General features: G+C 38.2%; 1 protein-coding gene across 2 annotated transcripts in view; it reads right to left on the reverse strand.

Annotated features, from left to right (window-relative positions):
* Positions 1-597: 597 nt before the first annotated feature.
* BACH1 (BTB domain and CNC homolog 1) overlaps positions 598-21,882 on the reverse strand; it is a 44,085-nt gene continuing 22,800 nt past the window's right edge. For both annotated transcript variants that reach the window (XM_021678090.1, XM_021678089.1), the window contains exons 2-5: positions 20,390-20,683; positions 17,523-18,869; positions 15,648-15,854; positions 598-4,374 (exon numbers count right to left, since the gene is read on the reverse strand). In XM_021678090.1, the coding sequence (XP_021533765.1) occupies positions 3,916-4,374; positions 15,648-15,854; positions 17,523-18,869; positions 20,390-20,623 (2,247 nt within the window). In that variant the 5' untranslated portion in view covers positions 20,624-20,683 and the 3' untranslated portion in view covers positions 598-3,915. The remainder of the gene's footprint in view (positions 4,375-15,647; positions 15,855-17,522; positions 18,870-20,389; positions 20,684-21,882) is intronic.

Genomic DNA, 21,882 nt, shown 5'->3' on the forward strand with positions numbered 1-21,882 from the left:
CGTCACCTACCATCTTCTTATTTCGCAAATGGTCCAGACCACGCTCAGGACCGCCAAGAGCTCTGAGCACCTGCTCAAAGCTCGATTACAAGGCCTGATGAGAGGCTGAATGGAACCTAGTCAAGGTGACTCAGCAGATAAATCTTTAAAAATTAAGAGGAGGGGCACCTGGGTGCCTCGGTTGGTTAAGCATCTGACTCTTGGTCTCAGCTCGGGTCTTGAGGTCAGGTTCATGAGTTCAAGCCCCACACTGGGATAGATGCTGGGCTTCCAAATAAATAATAATAATAAATTAATAATAAATAATAATAAATAAAAATAAATAAAATTAAGGACTAATATAGTATCCCCTTAGAAGCCCTAACACCTCCTTAAATAAGCTCTACATCTCTGAAGATGGAGATTAAGTAAATCAGTAGTTAGGCTAAAATCTGCGCTTCCTTAACTATCTGAGTGCTGGGAATATTTTTTTTCAGGCATATATAAACAATGAAAGAGTCTCTCATACAAATTCCAGGGGAAAGCCTAAAATTAGTAAATTCACATGAAAGGTGAGAAAATGGAAATGGAATGTACAACTCTATTCAATTAGAGGCAATTTTAGATAATTTTATTTATCTGTCAATTTACCACCAATATCTAACATTAATGGTTTTGCTACATTTGGATAAGCACATGAGAAAGAATGTAAATTAAATACCATGAAAGTTGCCTTTTAATGAGTCATGATCTTAACAGGATATGGATATATAATTTTAGTGGTTTTATTGCATTATTAAAAAATTATATAAAAGATACAAAAAAATCAATAGATGTTATTATTTCTGTTTATTTCACCACCAGTACGCCAACTTTTACCATTATGGCTTTAAATTTTCAAACTGCCCAATAGATTTCAAGGAATAGTTTATTACATGCCTACTAAAACACTTAAAATATTTACAGATTCAAAATAGATGTTCCAAAACTGAAAAAAGTTCACCTGAGAATTCATTATAGCATTGACATTTGTTTGATTTTTTTTTCCCCAAGTTGTTAATGTGGCCAAGTGTCCACATGCAACCTGTATCGTCTACTGCATCAAATATATTTAACTCCTTATTTAAAATTGGTTAAGCATTAAGCTATAGGAAATTATGTTATTAAACTTACAGATGGAGAACCAAGATTTAATTTATAACCACATTTGTTCTGGATGTAACAATTTAACAACAGATTATTTGCTATAGCTGTAGAATTCAAACAACGAAAGCAATTTTAAGGTAACGTTACTTTACTGAGTTAGACATAACTGTCTTTCAAAAATCATCAAGCACTGAGAAGGACAATTAATAAAATAAGGAACAATGATCACGTAAATATGCCATATACAAACTGAAAACATGAAGGAAAAGATATACACTGTATATACATAATCCTGTCATTTGTCCTCTTCGGCAGCCTTAAAAAAAAAAATCAAAACAAACCTTCTTAGAAAAAACTTCTTTAGAAGTTAATGTTAAAATAGGCATAAATGTGTAATACTATGCAATATATAGAAAACTTCCCCACCTTATGGCCGAAAAACAAAGATAAAATCTTTTCTCTCTCTGTCCCTCTGTATTACAATTTGAAAATCATGTAGGTATGAGGTAGTGTAGTTACTTGTATTACATGCTGGCTATTAAAAGTAATGCTATGTTTTACAAAATATTACACTTGGCCAATAATCAGAATATCATTAAAATAAACCCTTAATGCTAAACTGTTTATGTGTAGAGAGAAACTTAAACCAAGTGTCTTAAAAATCATATTTAAATTCTGGAGACAACTAGGTTGTATCATAAAATATTAAGTAACTTTCAAAGCAGTTATTTACAGTAGCAATTAAAGCAAAAGGTTATGTGACATTTGCACATACACAAACTGATATGACAAACAGCTGAGTGTACACTGAGGTAGGAAATCCAGGATTCCATTGGTTTGTATAAGATTTTACATTTTGTAAACCAGAGAAGTTTTTATATTATATTTTGAAGTTAAAATTTAAAATTACAAGTATCAAAGAAATAGCTACATGGTGATATTATATAGATAGGGTATACACACACAAGTCTTTAGTAGTATGGATGCATATCATAGAATTACTCCCCCTGACAAGTTCTTAAGTGTACTTATAAAAGCCTCTAGAAAATAAGCAAGCCAAACTAGTTTTCTCTTACAACTAAGTCGGTAATAGAGATAACATACAACCGCGGAAAATATACTAGCAGTACCTCCCCCAACCACCCGCCTCCCCATTGACAAGGGTAACATTTGACAAAATTACTCTGAAATATTAAGTCGGTCCCCATATGCTGTCAGGGCAAAGGTCTACTTGCTTCAGACTCACTGCTGCAGGATGGATGCTTGTCTCCCATGTTAGCTACCCATGTCCTTCACTAGACTCAGGATGTAAGTGATAAGTCTCTCAGGTATCTGATCTTGGTGAAATTCAGTACTTTCCAATCCAACATGATAAATTATTCCTGTGTACCCTTTAAATGAGGTAAACCTGCAAATGTTTCTGCCAATGTGAATATATGCAATTTTTAGAAAAAATTGTTGAGAAGGTTCATAATCTATAGGTTTGACTTTCAAACAAGGCTGTAACATCAGAATGGCTAAGAACCACTGCAAAACGTTATGGGTAGGTGCTGAGATTATAAAAGCTTTATTTTAAAACAGGACTGAATGAACACAGAGACCGATTACAAAATGCCCAAGTCAAAATGATTGGTGTGCCCTTATATACCAGATTTGGGGAAGAGAGAAAGATTAAATCTGGTTTCCAAATTCAAACCTACAATGGAACAAGATTGAATTTCATCCTATTTCACAAACCTGTATGGTTGTTTGTAGATATATTTTTATCTACAATAATGCTTTTTACAAGTAAACCACAGGACTTCAAAAATAGGTTGAAAAATGAACTGCCACTCCTGATAAACGTAAGCAATTTTCTTTCCCCATGGTGGAAAGACGTCTGGTTTTCTTGCATGAAGTGACCTGCAGTGGGAAGGCCAACAGCCTTGGATTTTGGTAAGCTCTCCAGGAGTCTAGGGAGGCTACAACAAGGCTGCCAACGCGTCCCCTTCAGCCACTGTATCCCCGGTCCTATTTCTTCCAAAAGGATAAGAATGTCAGGAAATAGAGATCATGATGGACCCAGATGTGGTAGAGACTGCAGAGAAAAGAGGGAAAACGACACTTATCTATTGTTTACAGAGCCAGAATTTCTGAAGTCGACACTGAAGAGGAGCAGGAACCTCTGCCGTAGGCTATCTCCTACCTACTCCCAACGAAGCTTAGGAGTCGTGCTGCAGGCCAACCAATCCTTGGTTTTAGTGGGAGAAGAGCAAAGCTCCAGGATTCAGGCAAGACACCGTCTTTCTCACACTGCCATTCTACCCGTTTTTCTCCCTTCGTTGACTTCAAGGCAGAACTGAGCCCCATCAGCATTACTTGGGGAGGCATCTTCGTTTAAACCAGTGCAGTGCAGAAAGGTACGATGAGGAAACTTTTGCGGGCTACTTCTTCAGTAGGAACTCTGCAGATGTTTCAGGCGGTTACACTGTTGTTTGATATGCTGCTTGCATTCTCAAATTTATTTTGCATACTGGGAAGAGTTATTACCCACAGTCATTATTCCTTAAAACATGAGCTTTGAAAGCCTTACTGCATTTTTACAGGTGGCTTTTCAGGATCCAGGAGGCATGTAATTTCTGCATCCCGTGGAAATCAAGGAAAAATCAGGACTGACTGCAGAGGAATTCCCTTAACAGCAAACTACCAGGGGCAAAAAACAGTATCATTAAGAGACAGAAGCTATAATATGCTTTTAAGACGTCACAACTGCAGTAGAAAATGAATGGCGTGAAGGACACGAATGCAAGTTTACTCATCAGTAGTACATTTATCAGTCATCTGCTGGCAGAAATCAGAGATGCCTCCCCCCTGCCGGCCCGGTTCCCCAAGCCCGGCTTGCTCAGGCGCAGCACTGACAGCCGGCCGGGCCTCCTGGCCAGGCGCACAGCCCACTGACCCGCTGCTCTGCGCACCGGGATGGCAAGAGCTTGGCTCGCAGGCAGGCGGCCCTGCTGGGGGCCCCTCGGGTAAACTCAAAAGGGACGGTAACACACGTTCGCCATCAGGAGTACTTTTTTCTTTTTCAGAAATTAAAAATGAGAGCGGGCAATCTGAAGCTGAGTACTTGGCGAGTATCTGGATCTGCTCTTGACTTAGAGCTGCCTCTTTACAGACTTGCTGGCACAGTCCAGTGAGGTTCTGCTTCGTCTCACCCAGAGTTGACAAAATGTGATCTCTCTCTTTCAACAAGCTCTCCTTTTCATTTTGCTGGGAGGTGGGAAAGAGAATACGACTTGTGTTTAGTAGCTCAGTCAACATTTCTAAGGTAACCAAACATTCGTATCTACTGTTGTCTTCTCATTAAATAAGAGCACATGGAGTTTTTACTTTCAACTCAATTCAAAAATCTTTTAAGTACCTCAGAGGTCCATGATCCCTCAAAACTCTGAGGCCTAGATGTATCTCGGGATTCAGAATTTTTCAGATTTTAGGAAGACAATGCGGATGCACATATAACCCCTCTAGCAGGGTTTGGGGCAGTACCCCACTGTCAAACATCTCCACATTTCTAAATAAAACACATTAAAATATCAAATTAGGCACAAAGTGTGAGAAAGAAGGACATAGCCTGATGTCAGTCTACATCAGTTTTCTGGTCAAAATAGTTTATGACAAACTTGCCAAGTTTTCAGACCTTTTTGGATTTGCAGATTGTAAACAAATGTGGACCTGACATATGAGATGGAATACAACCAAAAAAATACAAGTGCACTCATCATAACTACTGCAACTCAAATCGTTGCAGGACCATTTGTTGAACATTTACTTCATGCCAGATATTGCGCTAAATGCTTTCAGATGTGCAATCTCAACTATGTCATTCACACAATGACTCTGTTGATTTAAGTACTAATGAACCCATTTCATAGACGGGACTCGGAGTTTAACATGCCCAGAGTCAGAAAGGTAGTAAGAGAGTTACTAAAGTGTGAAGAATTTGGGGAGGAATTTTGTGTTTCTTAATTATTATTTTTGGTGCTATTATTATTACTATTTTTTTATCCCTACAGGAAAGTCGACCACAGAATGTTGTCAAAAGTTTTCCTGGCTTCTGCCTTCCTGTCCACCATCACTTGTGGCTGCTACGTCTCTTTCCATCACTGTCCCACCTTGTCCTTCCTATTCTACCACTGTATTGCTTCCTACCTACTGTGAGCTAGGAAACCAAATCAAAAAGCTATTTATAAATTAAGAGTAAATAAATGTTGATAGAAGGTCAAAGGTTTCTCCTGTGCAATTTATGACAACTCTCTTGGCTTTCTGCTCACTGGCAGGCTCTGGAGAGCAGAAGAGGTTGCAAGCTAACATTTAGATGGTTTATTTCAGAGTGATAATCCACAATGACCATCCTTTAAATAGATTCTTTTCTGGAATAAAAATAGCTAGAAGGGTAAAAAGATATTTACTTTACACAAAAATACTGCTACTGTTTTACGTAAAAGTTTTTCTAAAAAAATTATACGTGAATCCCAATTACTGATAGTTTTTAAATATTTCAAGGCCATCTAATATTTTGAGAAAATGTGCAGTGAATATAAAGTACTAAATTTTTTTTTTTTTTTTTAAGATTTTATTTATTTATTTGAGACAGAGAGAGAGCAGGAGAGAGGGGAGGGTCAGAGGGAGAAGCAGACTCCCTGCCGAGCAGGGAGCCCGATGCGGGACTCGATCCCGGGACTCCAGGATCATGATGAGCCGAAGGCAGTCGCTTAACCAACTGAGCCACCCAGGCGCCCCCTAAAGTACTAAATTTTTAATTTATTTACTTACTAGACAGCATGAGCACAGGCAGAGGGAGAGAGACAGCCGACTCCCCACTGAGCAGACAGCCCAACGTAGGGCTTGATCCCAGGACCCTGAGATCACGACCTAAGCCAAAGTCAGATGCTTAACCAACTAAGCCAGCTGGTGGTGCCCCAAAGTACTGAATTTTATATTGTCAACTATTCTCCAATTTGTTCAGATTTTTATACAATTGTTCTATTCTGAAAAGATAGGTATAGGTCAAGAATATATATATATTTTTATATATATAAATGAATAAATAAATAAAACCAAGATCAATGTTCAACAGTATATTTTTGGTTACAGAAAGTTTGTCAGTTGTAGGCTTCTGATAAAATGAGTCCACAGGTGCCTAGAGGGCAAGAACAGAGCCTACCACTACCTGCCCAAAAAGGAACATTTTTTTTTTTTTTAAATTTTATTTATTTGAGAGAGAGAGACAGAAAGCACAAGTGGGGTGAGGGGCAGAGGGAGAAGCAGGCTCTCCGCTGAGCAGGGAGCCCAATGTGGGACTCGATCCTGGGACTCCAGGATCATGACCTGAGCCGAAGGCAGATGCTTAGCTGACTGAGCCACCCACGAGCCCAAAAAGGAACACATATAGTGCAATCAGCACCCACTTCTTTTTATGGCCTCCCAGAAGCCAATCCAAATGAGGATGGAAACAAAGCTTCCAGAAGAAAATAAGAAGTATTTTTCCTGAGTCACAATACTCAGCCATGGACTCCTCTATCGAAGTTGGATGAGTCTCCATTCTAAACAGAAACAGATGAAATGGTTTTTGTTTTGTTTTGTTTTGTTTTTAAGATTTTACTTATTTATTTGACAGAGAGAGATTACAAGCAAGGGGAGTGGCAGGCAGAGGGAGAGGGAGAAGCAGACTCCCCACTGAGCAGGGAGCCTGATGTGGGGCTTAATCCCAGGATCCCGGAATCATGACCTGAGCAGAAGGCAGATGCTTAACTGAGTGAGGCACTCAGGCGCCCCCAAGAGATGAAATGTTAACTGCTGACTGGTCTTTTAAATTAAACATGGCTAAGCAAATTAATGAATGTTCAAGCTTTCTCCCAGAAATCAGAACTGCTACTAAACCTACAGATACTACAAAGATGACAAATATTTTATAACTTCTGTATCTTTAGATAAACACCGATATGACCTTAAATATTCTCCCTACTCCTATCCCACTAAATAAAGGGTGACATGACTATACTCTTTGTGTGTCCCCAACAGGATGGCTTGCTTCTTTACAACTAATACCAACAGGTACAACCCTGGAACTCTACCATGATTAGTTCTATAAATTAAATGCTCCCAGCTGTTCCTCTGAACTTGAACTCCTACATGAATAAGTTTCCAGGCAGTTAGCTGATTTTTCCATTTCACTCTAATTTTAAAACACAAATATACTTTGATAATATTCATTAAATAAAAGTAATTCAACTTAATCACTTCATGATATCTTATTAAAGATACCTCCTAAACATACTCACTACCAGCATCTACAATTTTTTGCCGATTCTATTTCTACAATGTATTTTAATTTTCCTGTATACACCTGTTATACAATATGTTTCTATTTGTACAATATACCTATTTCTAAAATATATTTTACCTAATTCTACTATATATTTTAATTTTTCTACCTATTTCTATTATATATTTTAATTGTCCTATAATACAATCGTATAAAGCACAAATTTGAGGTACTGTGGCTTTAGCCACAGATGTATAAGAAAAATAAAACTGGTGTTCTGGTGCCATTCTGCATTTTATGACAACAAATTTACATCCAAATCCACATTTTCAATAGCTAGTATGCAATATTCACTCAAACGTAAGTTTAAAAAATACATTTTATTGTTTTAATTTTATTATGTTAGTCACCATACATCATTAGTTTTTGATGTAGTGATCCACGATTTTAAAAATAACTCATCCAGTGAATGAAGGAATGAAAGAATCTGGCACCAAAAGGGCTAGCTGACAGTGACAATTTTTTAGGTTAAAGAGTACTCACTACTAGGAAATGGTGATTAATGGTTCCTTATGATGTAAAACGTCTAAATAGACAGTTCGGAGAATACACAAGTGGCCTTTAAAAGCATAAATACAAATGCTCAATTTCACTCATAAGAGAATCAAAAATAAAAGTCACCATGAGATACCAACCGTCACTATCAGACTAGGAAAAAACCCAAAGCTGACAACAAACTCCTCGCTGAGGCTGTGGGCAGACAGACACACAGATGCAGCTGTGGGAAGGCAAAATGCTACCACCTCTACTGAGCAGCATTTATTCGTATCTAACAAAATTACATATGCATTTACCGTTGATCCAACAATCCCACTTCTAGGAATCTATCCTAAAGACACATCTCCTTAAACACGAAAAAAAAAAAAACGTACAAAGCTATTCACTGCAGTGTCCCAAATGTCCACCAATAAGAAACCGGTATGGATACTGTGCTACAGTCACAGCTGAAAACATGGAGCTGTAAAACGAATGACAACCTCGGGGTGCCTGGGGGGCTCAGGTTGTTGGGTGTCCGACTCTTGACTTTGGCTCAGGCCATGATCTCAGGGTCATGGGATCGAGCCCCACAGCAGGCTCTGAGCTCAGTACAGAGTCTGCTTGAGATTCTCTCTCTCCCTCTCCCTCCGCCCCCTCCCCATCACACTCTAAATGAATGAATGAATGAATGAATGAATGAATGAATGACAACCTTTTTGAACTAGGGAAAATATTTCCTCGAAATCACTTCTTCTCCCCCCTCCCAGAAATCACTTCTTAAGTGAACAGAGTGAAATATAGAAAAGTATATATAGAATGTTTATGTAGCAGAAAGGGTACTAAGAATAAACATAAAGTACTAACCTGTTTTTAGAAAAGAAACACAAGGAAAAAATTCAGAGACTAATAAAAAGTCACCCATAGGGCGCCTGGGTGGCTCAGTTGGTTAAGCGACTGCCTTCGGCTCAGGTCATGATCCTGGAGTCCCGGGATCGAGTCCCGCATGGGGCTCCCTGCTCGGCAGGGAGTCTGCTTCTCCCTCTGACCCTCCCCCCTCTCATGTGCTTGCTCTCTCTCATTCTCTCTCTCTCAAATAAATAAAATCTTTAAAAAAAAAAAAAAAAAAAGTCACCCATAGGAAACAGCTATAAATAGGGTATAGGGAGAGAATGGGATCAAGACTTCGGAGTATAGCTTTTTTTAAACATAGTTTTAACTTCTGAATCATATCAATGTTTTATATATGCAAAAATTATACAAAAGATGTGAAAAGTAAATGGTCGTAATAAATACAAACATTAATTTCATCGTATAACAAATTGCTAGCATAGACAAAAAACTACTTCAAACAATTTTTAAACTTTAAACTTCAATGCTATGGAATATATTTAAAGACAAAAAAGGGCAAACAAATCTTAAGTTCTACTCCATCTGCTTACTGTTAATAGTAATATTGATGCTGTAATTCTGTGACTATTACGTATTTACTATTTGCTTTATACCAATACATATAATTATATTTACTATTACTTTAACAACAGATTTACTGTTTGCTTTATACTTATATAAATGTAGTCATTAGATTATAAATATATGTTTGCACAAAGCAAACAGAAAATATATTAATATAACTTGGGAGCCAAGATTTTCCCTGTAATGGAAAGAGAATAAAATACAAACAGAGGCAAAGAGAAAAGCTCTATACTGCTGAATTTTTATTGAAAATATCTACATGAACTCGTGATTTCTATTATACTTTTTACTTTTATTTATCAAAGCATGATATACATACTGAATGTACGCATGATTTTACACACACACACACACACACACACACACGTATTTCCCAGCTCTGTCCCCTGAAGGAGCTGTGAAGGAACAACACTCCAGCAGTAAGCATGCTTTCTTAAGTTGAATACCTGTTAAAAGAACTCAGGGAATTTTGGAGAAAGAAATGATCCCACATCTTGGGACACGGGAGGTCCAAGGTGAGCCTGTGTCCTGTTACTCCAGGTGACACAGAACCACTAATGGGGTCACACAGCAGCTGGCTTGAGGGGGCTCTCTCTGGCCAAATTTGAAAAAATATCAACATCAAAAAGACTAATGACTATTATGGATTGGAAGAAATTAAATTAGGAAAAAATTAATCCCCGAGCCCATAGTGACACTAACGGGAGTGTGATAGGAGGGAGGGAAAACGGGAAAAAAGAAAAGTTCTTTTGAAAAGAAGAATACCGGGGCGCCTGGGTGGCTCAGTCATTAAGCGTCTGCCTTCGGCTCAGGTCATGGTCCCAGGGTCCTGGGATCAAGCCCTGCATCGGCTCCCTTCTCCACAGGGAGCCTGCTTCTCCCTCTGCCTCTGTGCTCTCTCTCTCGCTCGCTCTCTCTCAAATAAATAAAAATCTTAAAAAAAATTAAATTAAAAAATTTAAAAAAATAAAAGAGGAATACCAAAAAAATAAATAATAAAAATAATTAAGCATGAGTGTACGTGGGACAATAGACAGAATGAGAGAAGTCACTATTTTGCAACATCCACTATAAAGGCCCCCAATATATACTAGAAAACAAAAAAATATAGGAGTAGTGGGGAACAGGATGCTCCTAAAGGACCCAAGTAACACTCCACAGATTACTGAACAATTACAGAGGCAAACAACATAACCTGGAAAATGATCGGTCAATTCCCATCTGCTCAGGTGGGACACCCTGACAGCACGTGACCCACCATGCAATGCAATAAAAGGACACAGCGCCAATTCACGTTTCATTTCAACTCAACGACTTAAATTTTCGCAGTTTGTGTGAAACGGAGGGATGAGTTAAAACCAAGGGAAACAATGAGACAATTACTAAAAGTGGGACATTTTAGAGAAATCTGACCTGGACTTCTTAAAAAGTTATTGTGATTTTAAAAAGGGGGGGGGGGGGGGGGGGGGTTCTAGATTGAGAAACGAAAAAGGCATAACCAAATGTGTTCTGTGATGATTGGACCCTAGTTTGGGGAAAAAAGTGTATATATGAAATATATTTGGGGAACAATGAGTAATTTGAATAGGGAGTATATACAATATTGAGGATTTATTAATTTTCTCAGGTGTGATAAATATATTGGCAAAGATATATAAGAATGTCTATTTTTTAGGAGACACATGTTTCAGCATTTAGAGGTGAAATGTCATAATGTGTTAGCTTTTAAATGATTCAGAAAATAAAAGAAGAGCAATAGAGACCATGAGAGAAAAGACAGTGAGACCAAGATCAACCAACTGTGGTTAGAGACCAAAACAGACTGACAGGGAGAGAGACAAAGACAGACCGACCGACCAACCAACCAGAGCAGGGACACACATCTGCCCAGAAAAGCAAATGTGACAAAATGTCAATAATTGTTGAATCGACATGAGGTTATTACACTATTCATTTCACTTTTCCGAAAGCTTGAAATTTTCAGAATGCAAGGGAGGAAAACAAATCTCAAGAAAACATGAGCACACATAACCTGGCTCCCTGTGAGAATATAAGCATTTTATTGGCAAGGACTCGCTCTCCTTTATCTTTGATTTCCTGGTACCCAGCACAACATTTAATATGCTTGACAGATGCTCAGAGAAAGAGAGAACTACTTTTATTTAAAAATACAACTATTAAGATTTACTGAGCCCTGAACATGTACTGAGCAATACAAAAAGCTTCCCATTCCTGATGGCATGTGATCTTTGCACCAATCCTGAGGGAGATGCTATCCTTATCCCCGTGTCACCAGTGAGGGAATGTGGGTTTCAGAGGTAAAATAATTTCCCCAGGCCACAAAGCTACCAAGTAGCCAGGCAGAATGTCCAGCTGTTTGACCCCACAGCCTCCGTCTGAACTCTGTGTCCCAGTGCAGAAGGCTCTCAAATTTTAACGTGCGTGAAGATTTTCCCAGGAAACATTTATAAAATGCATGCTTCTGGTACCCTCCCACAGGTCTGGGGTGGGACTGAGGGAACGTGCGTTTTATTTTCCTATTATTTTTTTAGGAAAGTGCATTTTTAAAGGGTTATCTCCAGATAACTCTGATGCCAATGGTCCACAGACCACATTTCAAGATGTGCTGCTTAAAGGTATCACAGAAGGACAAATGGGCAAATTCCAGAAGGGCCCAGTCGGTGTGTCTGGAGACGGCAGTGTGCATGCGGGCAGAGTAGCGAGTAGCATGTTATTATTAACCCGGGTTAGAACAGGTTTGTTTTTAATAAAATAATGCAACCCTCCTCACAAGATGCACAACACTAAGGACAGATGAAGTCTCTGTACGCCTATACCATCACAAAAGACAAGGGCAATGAAACAAAGTGATGTCTGAACACCTCAACGCTGAATTCAAGTGCTTTTGTCAAGATTCTGATTTCTGATCACTTGTAAGTTGCTATCAATCAATATTTGATGCCATCTAAGAGAAAAACACTTTGGTAATTTTTTTCTTTAAAGGCAAAGTTCCTTTCATTTCAGGGTTACCTTTCCTTGAGGTCAAAATGGTGTAGAAACATACTATTTCCTAATTTCTGAATTAATGTTCCAGGAAAAAAGAAACATGGACCTTGTAAAGAATCCCATAAAGATAAGAGCTTTGTAAGCCAAACACATAACAGAAGTTGAATGATTCTTGAACTTTGTTTATTGGTTAAAAAAAAAAAAAAAGCCAGGTTATTGGTTTGTAGATTATACATATTCAAAATCCTTATAGTAAATGCAATGCCAAATCAATACCTAACCTCTAAAAGACTATCAAATTTTAAATGTTAGAAGTAATTACCATCAATTTATCAAATAAATTATTACCAAATAAATACACAGCTTTCTTTTTCTTCAAAGGTTCTAGTTAGATTCTGACAGGACTTCTTATTGAGAAATACAACTCACTGATTTATTGAATTCAAATTAACATCACCCTTTGGCTTTCCCAGCACATTAAGACTATTAAAGTGTTTTTTTATACATGATCACTATTCTATGGACCCACATTGAGGACATTTTAGAATCACTATTCTTACTGTAATCAAAACACTTTTTTTCATGTGTTGATCCATCCAGTCTATTATGCTATCACTCTTAGGACAAACTACAAAAAGTTTATAGCCAACAGCCAAAGACTAAAACTTACTAAAATATGGGACCCTTCACCTGAATATTACCAGACCAGGGCAATATTTACTGTGCATTTATTTATATGTTAACCTAATCAGTTACTGGCTATATTAACATGGGCTGTTCGGTTACGAAACAAGTAATTTCCCTTAAATAGGTTTGCTAAAATACCACCCAGACTACAAATACTGGGAAATACTGCTTGTCTACTGCCATGTTTCCAGAGTGTCCTCTTACTTAAAAAAAAAAACAAATCTGTCACAGTCCTCCATATTCTCAACTCCCCATACTACTAAATGCAAACTTGTGATAGAAGTGTAGCTGTAACTACCGTTGGTCCTTCTCTCTTTACAAAAGACAAGACCCATAACATCGCCCAATAACCAGGGTCGAAATTCCAAGTAAACTTCTTAATATAATAAAATACCTTAAGGCTCAAATTCTTTTACTTCTAGGAAAAGGGCCAGCTTTCTTATTCCTATAAGCTAATAAGTAGCACATTCTCTGCTTATTTTCACCTAAGAGAGATATCTGCGGCAAGACTGAACTTTACAAGTGCCCCTTACCCTTTGCAACTAGAGTGAACCCGTATAAATCACTAGAACTGCGAGCAGTATGAAGGACTAGGCAGAGTTCAAGGAAGCTAAAACACAAGGCAAGTCACTCTGCTTTTTAAAAAAAAAAAAAAAAAAAGCTAGCATGTCTTCTCAGGCGATACTGGGGAAAGGATGGGGACTGGGCTGAGCTCGGACTGGTGCACATCTGGGTGAGCAGATCCCTGGCAGGCTACTGGCTCTGTCTGCCCGGAGGTGGGCTCTCGGCAGCCACGTTGCTGCTGTTTGTCCCTGCTCTCTCGTCACAGAAGAGGCACCTGAGCCGAAATAAGCCAATTAGATGTTCACCTCCTTGGGAATTTAGAACTAAAACTGTCGTCTCCGTCTGCACTAGACCCTGGAGGAGAGCAAAACTGTTTAGGAGCCATACTGCAGCCACTCTTCCCAGGTGCACTTAGTGGTACACAGAGCCACCGTGCGGAATTCCACGTGAGCAGGTGCAGACGGACGGGCTAAGAGAGAAGATTCTGAGTTCCTGGCAGTCTTCCACTTCCTTGTTCTATGCTACTTACAGGGCCTGCTCCATTCTTTGGCTTCTATATGAGACACACCTGTATCCTTACAACAAATGCATTCATTAAGTCATTCATTCATGCTTCAGATGGTTTCTTTAACAGCCGCTGTCCAAATTAATGTAACAGGTAAACAGGGTACTGACCACAATATATGAGCAAGTTTTTATTTATCCACTTTCCTGAAGGTATATAAAGGCACAGATTGTTCTTTTATATTTGCTTTTGTTTTTCTGTGATGAGGGCAAAGATGGATTCAATAGAGGAAATCACAACATTATCATAACAACCAGGTACAGAATAAAATAAGGATGCATCTCCTGGACAGGTTGTTTCTTTTTACTAAAATGTTGCTGTACGCTTGCTATTCATAGCTAGAATGTTTGTGCTTGAAGACTTGCTACAATTATAATTTTAAACTTTCACCAATAATTAACAAAGACTCAAAACCAAATATTCAAAGAATGTTTTACTATTTCTAGGTGCTGGTTCCCTGCTGTCTCTAACCACAGCTGTCTTGTTTCAGACAATGCTTCCTTCCACCAACCACTAGGACAGAGAGAAACCTGGGTGCAAATTAGTCCATTTTTCAATTAATTTGTTTTGATGCTGGAATAAATAACAAGATTCAATAAAGTAAGCATTCTTCTCACTTAGAGTCTCATTAGACCTTAAATTTTCTATTTATACCAGCATTATGAGTTTTTACCCTTAGATGAAAGATCCAAGTTGTTTTATTTGTTCTCGTGTCAACCAAAACAAGTTATTCAAGTCTACAGTTCATTTAAATGAACGACTAAAACATTAGCTTTTATAGACACCAAACACCGCACAACGAGATTAAAAGTGTTTCACCATCTCTTTAATCTTTACTCAACCACTAAGAATTAGGTAGACAGTGGGGCACCTGGGTGGCTCAGTTGGTTAAGCATCTGCCTTCGGCTCAGATCGTGATCCCAGAGTCCTGGGATCAAGCCCCACATTGTCGGGCTCCCTGATCGGGGCGGGGGGGGGGAAACCTGCTTCTCCCTCTCCCTCTGTGGGCCCCCCCTCGTGCTATCTTGTGCTCATTCACGCACACTCTCTAAAATAAATAAATAAATGAAATCTTAAAGGAAAAAAGAATTAGGTAGACAGTAAAATTATCCTTAATTTGTATATCATTAAAAAACAGCGCCCACAGTTCTCAATTTACATATTATAGCATATCACACCAAACACGTAGAATACTCACATAAGTAAAATAGTCTATGAAAACTCTCATTATCTTATTTAAGCTTCCTAAAAATGTCATATATTTTCTCAAAATTGGTAAATTCTGAGCATTATATCTGACTCAGGAATTGAGATAGCGATTTCCGCTATAAAAAAGAAAGAATGAATGAATGTGGTGGAATCTAAGTAAGAAACTTGTATACTTACCAGTTTCTCAATTTCTGATTCAAGATTCTGTATGCAGTCAAGTTTTCTCTTGCGACAGCGCTGTGCAGCAATTCTGTTTTTACTTCTTCTTCGAATATCATGGATACAATCCAGTTGTTCTGGAGTCAGCTTGTGCATTTTCAACAAGGATTGAAAGTCATTTCGAGAGAGTGAAATTATTCGTTGTGCATTAAATGGCAGTTTTACCTAGAATGTAAAATAAACATTAGTAATTGTTGCCGTACTATGGAGTTATACTTAAATCTAGGAAGATACACACCTATATTTTCCAGAGAACTTCATTTAGACTTAAAAAAAAAAAATAGACTTCTATTTCAGATTTCTATATAATCCCTTATAATAAAGAATGATTTGATATTTCTAGACTATTTTAGAGTTCAGAAGACAAGAAAATTGAGAGCACTTTTTTTAGCAAATCAAAAATATTAACACAAATATTCATGCATTTAAAATAAAAAAAAGAGAACTTAAGTTCTTTTACTAGAGTATGTTAATACCCCACAGATATCTTTAAGCCTCTTTCTAAGGTGTTTCTAACGTGTTTAACCAAACAAAAAAAAAATCTATTTTGTACTTTGATTTATTTTACTGTGTAGCACTCATTTAACACTGGTATAATTACACTAGTAATTTCTAAAGCATTTCAGAAAATTAAGTTTTCTGTCAAGAGAATAGTTTCACATAACTCAACTTAAAAATCTACACATGTCACTTTCCAATATAGAAATGGTTAGAAAAGCCTTATGAATATTTTAAAGTCATTTTCAACATACTTAAATTGAGAAAAAGGAGAAGATAATTTTTTTAAATAAAGAGTCACTGTGTGACAATTATATTAATTATCAAAAATGCTTATAAAACATTGATCAAGTTTCTCTGGCAACCTACTTAATTTGTCTTTCAAACTAGAGAAACTAGTTATACAAAATGTTTTACAATTTCTTAAATGTCTTATTTTTTAACATTCTTTTCATAGTTCCAAACACTGGATTTATAAATGCCATAAACAAATCTCCAGCTATAACTCATGAATTCATATTACTTCTTAAATTAAATCACCAATAACCTCCTTCCAAAGCCAAGGGGCGTTAAAAAAAAAAAAAAAAAAAAAAAAAAAACAACTTCGTCCCCCTTTTTAAACTCATGTCATCCAACAGCTAGAAAACTAAAGAAAATGATAAAGAACCAACAAGCCTTTATTATTACTGGAATTATGGTAATGTTTTACAAAAAAAGCAGCTATCAAATATGAACATTTGTACACAAAGTACACAGATCATGCTTGGTAAGGTTAATACCATACCAGCTACATGTAACTCATACCAAATTATTAAGACATTAAATTAATGGCTGAAATGGCTAAGGGAAAATAAGAAAAAAATTAATGGCTCTGAAAAACTAAGGCAAAGAAAACTCTGCATTAGAAGGCACATTCCTACACCTAGTCACTGCTAAATCACTGCTAAGTGACTAGTCCAGAGATCCTGTGGCAATGAATAAGATCGGAATATATGTTGCATTTTTCCAGGAGTTACCATGTAACAATCACAGAATCATTATTTTTTTTCCTCTTCGGACATGGTATTTGATTTAAACAGTTAAACAGCCAATGTGTGAATCCACTCCAGGACAAACATAAATATACTTGCTTGAAATATATGAACACAGAAGTCCTTCAAACTTCGTCACACTCTTTGGGTACTGTTCACACAGTTTTATAACTGTCTGTGGGTTTCATCCCCCCTCCCTGAGCCTGCTCCTATGTCCCTAGTGGTGCAACAGGAGCTGGCACAGAGTGAATCCCCATTAACGTGGTAAAACAAGGACTTAGCAACACACACATTTTCCCCTCACCTCACATTCTTGTTCTCTGGCTGAACAGGGTTCGCTGTCACCTTCAGTATCGGTCTCAGAGTCATCTCCCAAGCTAATCACACAAGCATATGGGCAAGGTTCCTGCTGGGGTTCTGAAACATACTCATCATTTCCAATTTCCAAATTGCTTGAACAGCCTTCGGTACTCAGAGTACTTATAAAAGGGCAGTTGACAGAACTCAACGTTGTAAAAGTCCTCTGACCTGGCTCTGGGCTCTCGCTAATCCTGATACCTAACCAGGGACACTCAGACCGCTTCTGTGAGTAGATCTGTTCTGAACCATCTTTGGCCACAGCAGGTGATAACTGCATTTGGCAAGAAGAGTCTGTGCTGCAAATGTCACTCCAGAAGCCTTTTGCTAGGTGTTCTGCCACTTCTCGTTCCACACTACTCCGATCGCTGGAGGCAAGGCTACTGTCTTCCCTGGGGCCAGAGTCAGATTTCAAATGTAAATCCTGACTTTCACCAAATGTTTTCTCCTCTGGAACCTCTGTACCTGACAAAGGCTTTTCTGTTAACACTGCCGTGTTTTGCATTCCAGCAAAATTCAAGTCACCATATTGGTCATATGTGTGTAAAAGAGACAGAGAATAGAGCCCATGAGGGTCTGCAGAAGAATTGTGGGGGAAAGGAGTCACTTCTGATTTTTCTGATGGGCACTGAGAAGCAGGATCTTTCTTCCTGGTTTCTTCATGTTCTGTTGCTAATTTACTTTCTTCACATTTCAGAATCACCTGCAGATCTGCACAGTCCTGGATTCTTCCCAGACACTCATTTTCAGGTGTCTCATTTGGCTGAACAGAAGCAGCATGAACGTCTTTGACACTGGATTCCACAGTACGGACTCTGTCAGTTCCAAAAGCTTTTTGGAATTTTCTGTATTTGGGGCATAAAGATGGCAAAGCCAGAGCAGCATCCTTTTCTAAGCACATGGATTCACAGGTTTGACTGGCACTGTCTTGCAGAGGAGATGATACTTTTGCATTTGCCTGATATCTATGCAGTTTCCACTGAGGAGTCTGGACATTTTTATTTTCCAAAAATTCCTCCACTTCGTCAATTTCTAAATCCCTCTGGTCCAAAAGTGAAAATTTAAGGTCTGCTTTTTGACAGTGTGACGGGATACATTTTTTTCTTAGGCATTCTTGCTGGTCAGCAGTGGAGTCCAAAAACTTAAATTTGAGAAACTGAAAGCAGGATTCCTCAATGTCACGTACACCTAAAAATTCCACACACTTGCACACTTCATCCACATTGTCCTTACTTAAAATCAGTTTGGCAGTGTAGGCAAACTGAATTAAAGGTTCAAATCCTTTAACTGTCACCTGTTAATATACAAAATAAAAACAAATGCATCACTTAAAGTGGTCTAGTAGATAAATAAAAGTAGAAGGGGAATAGAGAGATGAAGAACTTCTTTGTGATCATTATAAAAACAGGTCTTTTAATTTGGTAAGTAAAAATATTCTTCTAGAAAATGTAAAGCTAATTAGGAGTCTGGAAAAGCATGCTTAACAGACCCCATTCATTAGAACCATACCCTCCACTTTATAGATTCCACTTTTAAAGACACATGAATTACGGTTTTACTCACATGAGGTAAAGACATTAAACACTGCCATTAAGATATGTGTTGTTACTTTTTAAGAACAATGGCTAACCTATAGTTGGCCTTTATCATTTTCTTGGTATTGCCTTATTCACTGACCTCTGCCACAGAAGTGACAATCTGCTGATTCCCCAAACTGTACAAACAATTTCATGGAAGCATGGGTGACCAGCATAAGCTAAACTGTAGGCTTAGTATCCATCACAGAGTAGCCGGCACAGGCCTGTCCGAAACAAAAAAGTTCTATATACTTCCTCCAAACTCCTCTTAACAACCGCTACTTTGTGTTCCAATGCCACAAGGCTCAACACTCTTCTAGTTACAGCTACTCACTAAATTAAAGCAAGCTGTTCTATTAAGAGTAAGTGTGACCAGCACTTCCCCGACCTGAGAGGTCTCTTGGAGGCAGGACATAACAAGGACAGAAACATTTAGGTGCTTGAGCTCCACAACATGCTGGTGGGAAAGACATGTGTAAAACCAAGCTCTATAATTACGACACAAAATCATCTTTTGTTTACCAATGCACAGAAACAATATCAAGAAAGAAGAAAGGGGCAATAGAACACTTACGGAGTACCTACTTTCCATGGGCCGGTGTCTTAGAAAAATGGATGATTTTTAGAATCCTAAACCCACTCAGTTTCCCCTCACAGGAAAAGGTCCAAAGGGAGAGAATGTGACATACTATAGCCATGACTCTGAGCATGACTTCTCCCAATGTCTACGATCCACTGGCTGTGCCCTGCTTTGGTCATTTATCAGAAAGTAACAGAGGGCCGCCTGGGTGGCTCAATCAGTTAAGCGACCGACTCTTCATTTCAGCTCAGGTCATGATCTCAGGATCCTGGGATCAATCCCCACCTTGGGCTCCACTCTGGGCATGGAGCCTGCTTAAGATTCTCTTTCTCCCTCTCCCTTTGCTCCTCCCCTATGCACATGCTCTCTCTCTTTAAAAAAAAAAAAAGGGTAATATAACAGTGGGTCAAGTTATTCAACTGCTCAATAACTACTGTTAACTAACATCCCAAACTAACAATTCCACATGTAAAATGTCATAATTTCCATGAAAAAAGTTAAAGAAATGAGTTGTTGCAGAACCTGGGAATTGCTCCTCAGCCTCATGACAAGAAGGACACGGTTTTATTTTTAACTTTATAAACCATAAAGAGATTTAATTAGGTTCAATTAAATTAAAAGCAGGGTGACTTCCAGAACCATGGACCTCTCTCCCACCTCTTCTGGTAGAGTAATGTTAAGCTCTGCATCGGCCTGGCCTACGATTCTCGAGTAGAGGTAACTGCTGCATGCCGCCAACACAGACCGGTGGGCGCGGAACCGCTGGCCCTCCACGAGGACAGTGACGTCACACAGCACGTCCTTCTTCCGCTGGTCGTTGAGGCTGAGCAAGACATTGGTGCTGTGCACCGAAGATTCATAGGCAAAAACCGCGTTCTCACTCAGAGACATTCTGTGTAACAAATGGTGTCGGGAAGTTCAGTGAAAGCATGCTTCTAGTCGTCATCAAACCTGCAAAAACACATGCAAGATTTCACTTGGATAAAGTCTTGTTAAAAATATTTTTTAAAACGACAGTGTCAAATATAACTTAAAATATTCATCACAAAAACAAAAATGAAAACAAAAGTCTCTAGAGAACCTAGACACATTTATTAATTTATTTCATTTAAAATAGGTTCTTGGGGCACCTGGGTGGCTCAGTTGTTAAGCGTCTGCCTTTGGCTCAGGTCATGATCCCAGGGTCCTGGGATCGAGCCCCACATCGGGCTCTCTGCTCCACGGGAAGCCTGCTTCTCCCTCCCCCACTCCCCCTGCTTGTGTTCCCTCTCTTGCTGTGTCTCTCTGTCAAATAAATAAAATCTTTAAAAAAAATAAAATAAAATAAAATAAAATAGGTTCTTCACAGCCATTTTTAGTTAGGTTTCCTAATTTTAGGAAAAAAGGATCTCGGGATGAGGGAGACAAGAACTTTTTGAACCAAGGATTTTATAGCTCTCTGAAAGTAAGACATTTCACCCTGAGAAAACACCTCCAATGAGTGAACAGACTGGGTCAGGGAAATTTCTGGGTGGCATCCTAACCCTGTTGCTTCATGACATCAATGGGCGTGTGTGCATAGTTCCCCAGAGGTCACCCTTGGGCGGGGACTGACACTAGAACAGGCAGATGGCATTCCACTATTCTCCATGCCCCCTTCCCCAACATTTGACAGCTGGTAGGAGGCTTTGGTGCTTTGTAGTAAGGGACACATTCTACATAAGGAAAGGTCCTCCAACATAAGGAAGAAAATGACTTGAGAAAAAGACTCAAATCTGTCAAGCCAGATCTTAACAAGTCTTTTTATAGAACAAGTCTTGCTTTACACTACAAAACAGAGGCAACAAGTACAACTATTTCATCATTAAGAACATGCTTTACCATACACAGAAACTCTTAGTTTTCTCAAAATGTTTAAATATATCAAAAATGTGTATATATTTTTAAATATACCATATTTTAAATGTTTTAAATATTATGACATATAATAAATGCCATTTTTGATCATATATAAACGACTAGCAAGAAGGGTAGCCACAATATATGTATGTCTACATATTTCAATCATGTACTATTCTTATATATTACATATTATAAAACACACAGAGACTAGGAAATTAAAAGAGAAGTTCTAGTATTTTCTTTTTTTTTTTTTTTTTTTTTTTTTTTTT

The sequence above is a fragment of the Neomonachus schauinslandi genome, chromosome 1 (genome assembly GCF_002201575.2).
Source record: "Neomonachus schauinslandi chromosome 1, ASM220157v2, whole genome shotgun sequence".
NCBI lineage: Eukaryota > Metazoa > Chordata > Mammalia > Carnivora > Phocidae > Neomonachus > Neomonachus schauinslandi.